Source organism: Phacochoerus africanus, chromosome 15 (assembly GCF_016906955.1).
Source record: "Phacochoerus africanus isolate WHEZ1 chromosome 15, ROS_Pafr_v1, whole genome shotgun sequence".
In the NCBI taxonomy this organism is placed as follows: domain Eukaryota; kingdom Metazoa; phylum Chordata; class Mammalia; order Artiodactyla; family Suidae; genus Phacochoerus; species Phacochoerus africanus.
Window position 1 is genome coordinate 133,011,647 of NC_062558.1, and position 6,992 is coordinate 133,018,638.

The following is a 6,992-nucleotide window of genomic DNA, read 5'->3' on the forward strand; positions in this document are numbered from 1 at the left end:
GGGACGGCTCTTGCCGCCTCCTCCCCGGGAGCCGCAGCCGTCGCTGAGCCGCCTCGCTCCCTCGGTGCCGCGGCAGGGCCGCTCCCCGCCCCTCCACACCCCTCCCCCATGCGAGCCCGCCCCGGCCGGGTCCTCACCCCGCCCTCCCGCCGCTGGATTTGCGCCTGGGGCGGCCCCCGACTTTGCGCCCCGTAGTTGAGTTCCGTTTATGGTCTGATTTCCGGCGCCCGTCTGCTCGCCCGGCCGCCCGCCTGTCCCGCTCCCTCCCTCCCGGGGACTCGGAGGAGAGGGGACCATGCCGGAGCCCGGGCCAGACGCCCCCGGCACCGCTAGCGCGCAGCCCCCGCCGCCGCCGCCCCCGCCTCCCGCGACCAAGGAGTCCCCGTTCTCCATCAAGAACCTGCTCAACGGAGACCACCACCGGCCGCCCCCTAAGCCGCAGCCGCCCCCACGGACGCTCTTCGCTCCGGCCTCGGCCGCCGCAGCCGCCGCGGCCGCTGCCGCCGCTGCAGCCAAGGGGGCCCTGGAGGGCGCCGCGGGCTTCGCGCTCTCGCAGGTGGGCGACCTGGCTTTCCCCCGCTTTGAGATCCCGGCGCAGAGGTTTGCCCTGCCCGCGCACTACCTGGAGCGCTCCCCAGCCTGGTGGTACCCCTACACTCTGACCCCCGCTGGCGGCCACCTCCCGCGACCTGAAGGTACCGACCTCTCTTTGCACTTTCGTTGTCCTCCTCGCGCGCCTGCCCCATCCCGGTCCGCGCTGCCTGCCATCGCAGCCCTGGGACCCCCCGCACCCTCAAACGCGCTTTTTAGTCAACTTCATCAGTCCCCTAGCTTGCAACTCTAGCCCGCGCGCTCTGTTGCGCTGATGGGGAATCCAGTCCCACTTGGGGAGAAAAGAAGTGGAGCTGGAGCAGGGGGCCGTGCTTCCCAGGAAAAGTGGCCTTGGGCATGAATGGGGAGGCTTCTGGCGGCTAGGACTGGGGAGCTGGCCTGGATGGAGGGAGTGACCCGGGCGGGCCCATGCTGGAGTCCCTTCTCTCCCCGGGCCCCTGACCGGCAGCCGAGGGGAAAAAAAGGAAGCTGCTGTGCTGCCCCATCCGGGTCTCTCTAGCCTGTCCTTGGGAGACGGTTGGATCCCCGTATGCGGCGCCCCTCTTCAGGCCCAGTCGGGAAGGAGGAGGCCCGTGGAACTGGTGAGGCCTCGAGGCCTGGGGCCCAGAGGCCGGCGCGGGTTGAGCCTGCCGTCCCCAGGTGCCAGGCCTCGCTGAAGGCTGTGTCCGTGTGCGTGTGTGTGCGTCCTTCTGTCTGTCTCTCCGCAGCCTCGGAGAAGGCCCTGCTGCGAGACTCCTCCCCCGCCTCGGGCACCGATCGCGACTCTCCCGATCCGCTGCTTAAGGCCGACCCCGACCACAAGGAGCTGGACTCCAAGAGCCCGGACGAGATCATTCTGGAGGAGAGCGACTCGGAGGAAGGCAAGAAGGAGGGGGAGGCTGCGCCGGGCGCGGCCGGGGCGACCGTGGGGGCGGCGGCGGCGACGCCGGGCGCCGAGGACTGGAAGAAGGGCGCCGAGAGCCCGGAGAAGAAGCCCGCGTGCCGCAAGAAGAAGACGCGCACGGTCTTCTCGCGCAGCCAGGTCTTCCAGCTCGAGTCCACCTTCGACATGAAGCGCTACCTGAGCAGCTCGGAGCGCGCCGGCCTGGCAGCGTCGCTGCACCTCACCGAGACGCAGGTCAAGATCTGGTTCCAGAACCGCCGCAACAAGTGGAAGCGGCAGCTGGCCGCCGAGCTCGAGGCGGCCAACCTGAGCCACGCCGCGGCGCAGCGCATCGTGCGGGTGCCCATCCTCTACCACGAGAACTCGGCGGCCGAGGGCTCGGCAGCCGCGGCCGCGGGAGCCCCGGTGCCCGTCAGCCAACCGCTGCTCACCTTCCCGCACCCCGTGTACTACTCGCACCCGGTGGTCTCGTCCGTGCCGCTGCTCCGGCCCGTCTGAGGCCCGAAAGGGGAGGAGGAGGGAGCGCCCGGCCCCCTTCCCAGACCCTGGAGGAGACTGGGCCGGGCCGAGGGCGCCGTGACGTCCAGCGGCCTTCGGGATCCGGGGCTGCGGCCCCGGCCTCCCCTCCCCCAATCGGTAGCGTTTTGTAAGTATTTGCAATGCATTTTCGTGCAATTCACCCCTAATGGATTTGAGACGCTTCCCCTCTTACTTTTAGTTTTGGTTTATATTAAAAGAAAGCAGGAAAAAGACAAAATTCCCGGGTTAAATATTTCGGCCGAAAGCTTTTGTAAGATGTGCAGCCCTCACCTCAAATTTGCATTGCGCTGTGGCTTTTTGGTTTTATTTTTATAGATGGAAAGTAAGCAAAGTCTGAACTCTAGCTTATTCATTTTCTATAGGACTATTTTCAGAAGGAGAGAGAGAGAGAGAGAATCCACACTGTAGTACTTTTATTTCCGGATGTCTGGGTGTGGTTCCTCCTCTCCGCTCCCAGTTATCCTCCAATTTTCAGAATCTGAGTGGCCTCTCCTAAGAAACTCAGCTCAGGCCACTTTTCTCGCGCGCGCAGAGGTTTGTCACAATTGACCTCTTCATCTGTCCCTCTTTGTGAATGATGAATTCCCTAATTAAGGGTTTAAAGGGAAAAGATAAGACAGCTCCAAGTCATACTTCTGATTATTGAAATAACTCCACATCTGGCCTGGTGTGAATGGTCTTATTTTTAAGGAGCATATATTTGGGGGATTTCATTTGTTGGTAAATTATTATTAATATTACTATTATTACTTTGTTCTTTGTTTTGAGAGAGTGATTTCAATATTTAAAAAAAAAAAAAACCTGTGTCTTTTATCCTCCCCCTTCCGTTTTCATTCTGCAGTAACTGTTGTACTTTTGACCTGTGCAATATTGTACAAAATTTCCTGAGAGCCCTGCTTCTTCCTCCACGGAGAGGAGCAGACGTTTTCAATGTATGATCCTGGTCATTCGTTTATGAGGAGAAAATTAAGAAGGGGAAAGGGGGGAAGGAAGGAAACAAGGAGAGGTGGCCATGCTCAGAGGAGTAAGATAGGCATACTGGAGCGCTTTAAGTGAAGGACAATCAATTTAGGAGAATTTTAACTTATTTGATAAATGTACAGATTTCTTGTAAAGTTCACCCTCAACTCCTCAGGGCTCCTGGCTCTGCCACCCAGTCTGTTTTCTTTCTGTGGGCTACACCTGTTGTTCTGCGGTAGTTGGTCCCTCCCACCCGTCTCCCTCACCTGTGCCCGGATTCAGTCCCTTTTTAAGAAAAAGAGAAAAAAAAAATCACAAAATATTGTTACACGTAACGTTGTCGTGAAATGGAATTAATTAAAAAGAAAAACGAAGCATTTCGTGTTGCCAGAGTGTGTAACTTGGGGCGATTTTCCCCAGAGCAGGTGTCTCCAAAGTCTTTCCTGCCTGGCTCTCTGGCTGCCTCTGCGCTCGCCAAGGAGGACCTAGACGCACATCCCTATAATTCAGGAGGCGGCGAAGACAGAGGCGGCTTTGTTCGCAACCCCAGAGCGGCTCTCTCCCCAGTGCCTTTAAGCCTCTTGAACCGCGCTGAGCGCAAGGGAAGAATTCAGGGCGGAAGGGGTGAGGATCTGGGCTTATCTCGTTCGCGAAATTGAGCGCAGCGAAAGCCTCGAGCTCAGAGACCGCTGGTATTTCCGATCGCTGGGCAACGAACGGCCTCGCATTCCGTTCCCAGGCCTCGGATCGCGAGCTTCTTCTGAGCAGAACATCCCTGGGCACTCATTGGGCCTGAACAGGGTCGGCTCCGGCTCGCTCTTGGGTGAGAGTGGGGAGGAAAGAAGGGAGTGAACTTGGAGTGTAGCTGCGGCCAGAGGCAGATCGCGATGTCCAGCTGGGAGAGGCCAGGCCGGCGAGAATGCGACCCCCAGAAGCCCACCCACCGTAGGCACGGCGGCTTCCAACTCTGGGACGGCCAGGCCTCCGCAGGCCTGGAGGAACTGTGGCTCCCGGGGGGCGGGTCGGATGTGGGCGCGGTCGTGGTGTGTCCAGGGCCGGGGAGACCACCTGACTGCGGCGATTGCAACCGCGGGGAGTTTGTCTCCTTCTGGCCCGATCCTTTTCTATCCGTCGCCCCCAACGCCTCCTGGGCGTGAGATTCCTCTGCGTCCGCCACCTCGATCTGGACCGCCTCCGGAAAGCGCAACGTTAGCGGTTCCCACGCTCCTGCTGGGGTCCCGGCCTCCGCGCTCCCAGTGGGCGGCCTGCCCCGCACTGCGCGCCGGGAGCTGCTCGAGAGCGCGGGTCCGGCGGGCGGAGGCGGGTGCTTGGGCGCCCCGCGCCAGCACGGCAAGGCTGCCTGCCTTAGAGCACGGGGTCTGCACGCCCAGCTCCTGGCAGGGGGCGTTTGAGGCTGGGGAGCCAAGAAGGGGGAGGCGAGGAACCCGGAGACAGTGAAGATTCCGCTGAGCACACCGCGGGCGCGTCCGCTGGGGAGCGCCGGTACGCGCTCCCATTCCCTCTCCCGGAGCTTTACAGTTGCTCAAACCCAATCCACACAATTGATTCTACTAGGGCTGAAACGTCGGGTATCATTTTCTATTGATGGGAAACTGCCTCCAAATAAACTGGCATGCGTATTTATGGCAAAATTTAGCCTGGACCTCAGTGAAGATAGATCTCCCTTTATTTCCCTCTGGTTTGGAATAAAAACGAGGGCATGTGTCGTAAATGAAAAATAAACAGAAATTCGGGGTCCAAATATGTTGTTCCTTGTGTTACCTGCAAACACGGTGATGCCTTTTACTGTTGGCAATACTAACTGCGGGACAGGCCAGTAACAGCTCATTAAAAATAATGTTGCAATAGCAAACACATTCTTAGATTTTACAGCCAGAACACGATGTTATCAAATGCCCAGAAAATACTTCTTTATTTGTGTTTGGATTCTCGAAAATGGTTCTTGACTGACCCGGTCTTTACAAAGTCGAGAAACAACTGGTTCTCCACACGCACGGTTTAGCCTTTGTCCTGCTCCTGCAACTTCCCCTGCCCTCCCTTTGTGGACCCCACGACCCCGAGCCAGCGAGTCCCTCCCAGGAGCCAAGGTGCATGGCCTGGGGGAGGAAGAGGGCCTGTTTGTCGCCCGAGACTGATTTCAATGTGAATCTAGACAGGAAAGTCCCCTGTGCTCTGGTCGGGTGAGAGTCTTGGTGTTTCTCACAATGCATGTGAAGGAGTTGAGGCACAATGCCTGGGACAGGAAGCACAGAAGCTGCTGCTGCTGGAGCATGAAGCAGCCTAGGCTCGACTGCAAGTCTTCATGTGAGGAGAGGCCAAGACAGCGCTTGGTGGACTGGTCACATCTGGAGAGCTAGCCTTGGGCCATCTTCCCCACACAGGATGCGCCCCTAGGCACTGCAGGGACTTCCAGGAGCTCACCAGAGGGGGCTGAGTGGGGGAGTGTGGCTGCCTCCACTCAACTCCTTCAAAATAGCCCATCACAAGAAGCCAGGGCAGCTGGTGTCCCCTATCCTAGGACACTGAGCAAGCACCCCCAATTTTAACCTTTCACCTTCCCTCCCTGCAAATCATGGAACCTAATCTTCCAACGAGATCCTTCCCTATTGACACCCCCAACTAATCAAGTCAGTGTAAGGACATATCGGCCTCCTGGCTTATCCTTTCTGCATCACCCAAAGAGGCACACATGCAAACAACACACAGGGTACACTCACACTCACAGGCAATATAAATGCTCACACATGCTCCCCCCGCCCCCATACTTTCGTTAGGCCTAACAGACACCATATCCAAGGGCTCCCAGGACCCAACCCGTATATGTGTTTAGTGTCACATAGGTGTTGTGATCACATAACATCACAGCAGCCCAGACACAGTCAGGCACACTATGTTCTGGGTGACCCTGGACAGCTGGTTTTCTCTGACGGCCCCAGGCTAAGACAAGCTGGGAAGGAGCTCGTGGAAGGCACTGAGCAGAGAGTGATGTGATGCTCCTTTCTCTGTTGCAGGAAGCTTGACATCCTCCGGGCAGAGATGCCTCATGTTCCCTCTTCACAAGCCACCTGAGACAAACTATGGGAGCCGCCAACATCCCACTGCAGACCCCCAGGCACCTAGGGGTCAGGACCTCATTCAGAGCCTGGGTCCCCACAGTGCTGGGCTCTGAAGCCCTGAGCGCTCAGGAGCACCTCTGGGCCCTGGGAGACCAGAGAGCCAGCTCTCAAGCTGTTTCTGTTGGCAACACAGATGTATTTCTTTTATTTGGTAGTAAATAGTGCGGGTATGTGTACATCAAACAAGAGCAAGACAGATATAAACTGCCCCCCCGCCACAGTGTGCTCGTTCTGAGCCAGGACGTCCCCTTGGCAGGCTCCTGGGATGCCAGAGCCAGAGGCCACACGGTGAGAACCCTAGAGTGCTCCCTTCTCCTGGCTCCCAGAGCACGCTGGAGGGTAGGGCAGGAGAAAGAGGAGGTACGAAGGTCGGCGGGATTTGTTTTTTTCTTCTGCAAGTGCATGCTGCTTTAACAGCTAGGGCCTGGATGATGGGAGCTGGGGTCAGAGCAGTGGGGGTCCAGAGGGTGGTGCAGCCTTTGGACTTCAGGGGCTTTGATGAGAGCTGGCATCGTTGGGCTTCCTGGGCCAGGGCCAAGCACTCTTGATCCTACCCCTCTGTGTGGCGAGGGTCACCTGGACTTCCGCGGAGAGGCCCGTAGGGGCGGGGGAGGGGCGGGGACATTGCTGAGAAGGGCCTTGCCAGCCTCCAAGACTCTACTTTGCCCCATCTCTCCTGCTGGCCCACAATTCAAGCCCTGTGACCCATCTAGGAGGTTTTTACCCCTTAGCGACCCCAATTTAAACAGCACGGCGACGAGGTCCGGGTGCAAAAATCACAAGCCCCGTGGGAATCCTCACTTGGGGGCCAAAGCACTGCAGGGCAAGCCCCTGGGACGTCACCAGCCTGGGCACGTACA

General features: G+C 58.5%; 1 protein-coding gene across 1 annotated transcript; it reads left to right on the plus strand.

The window, feature by feature from the left end:
• Window positions 1-295: 295 nt before the first annotated feature.
• Window positions 296-1,993, plus strand: HMX3 (H6 family homeobox 3). The gene is made up of 2 exons (XM_047762589.1): window positions 296-695; window positions 1,320-1,993. The coding sequence occupies exons 1-2, from the start codon at window positions 296-298 to the stop codon at window positions 1,991-1,993; spliced, it is 1,074 nt and encodes a 357-aa protein (XP_047618545.1).
• Window positions 1,994-6,992: the final 4,999 nt, after the last annotated feature.

What these genes read in the sequence shown, in the direction of transcription:
- HMX3 (XM_047762589.1), top strand. Translation starts at nt 296, where the DNA reads ATGCCGGAGCCCGGGCCAGACGCCCCCGGCACCGCTAGCGCGCAGCCC. An exon ending in CCACCTCCCGCGACCTGAAG is followed by an intron (nt 696 to 1,319) that starts GTACCGACCTCT and finishes GTCTCTCCGCAG; the next exon opens with CCTCGGAGAAGGCCCTGCTG.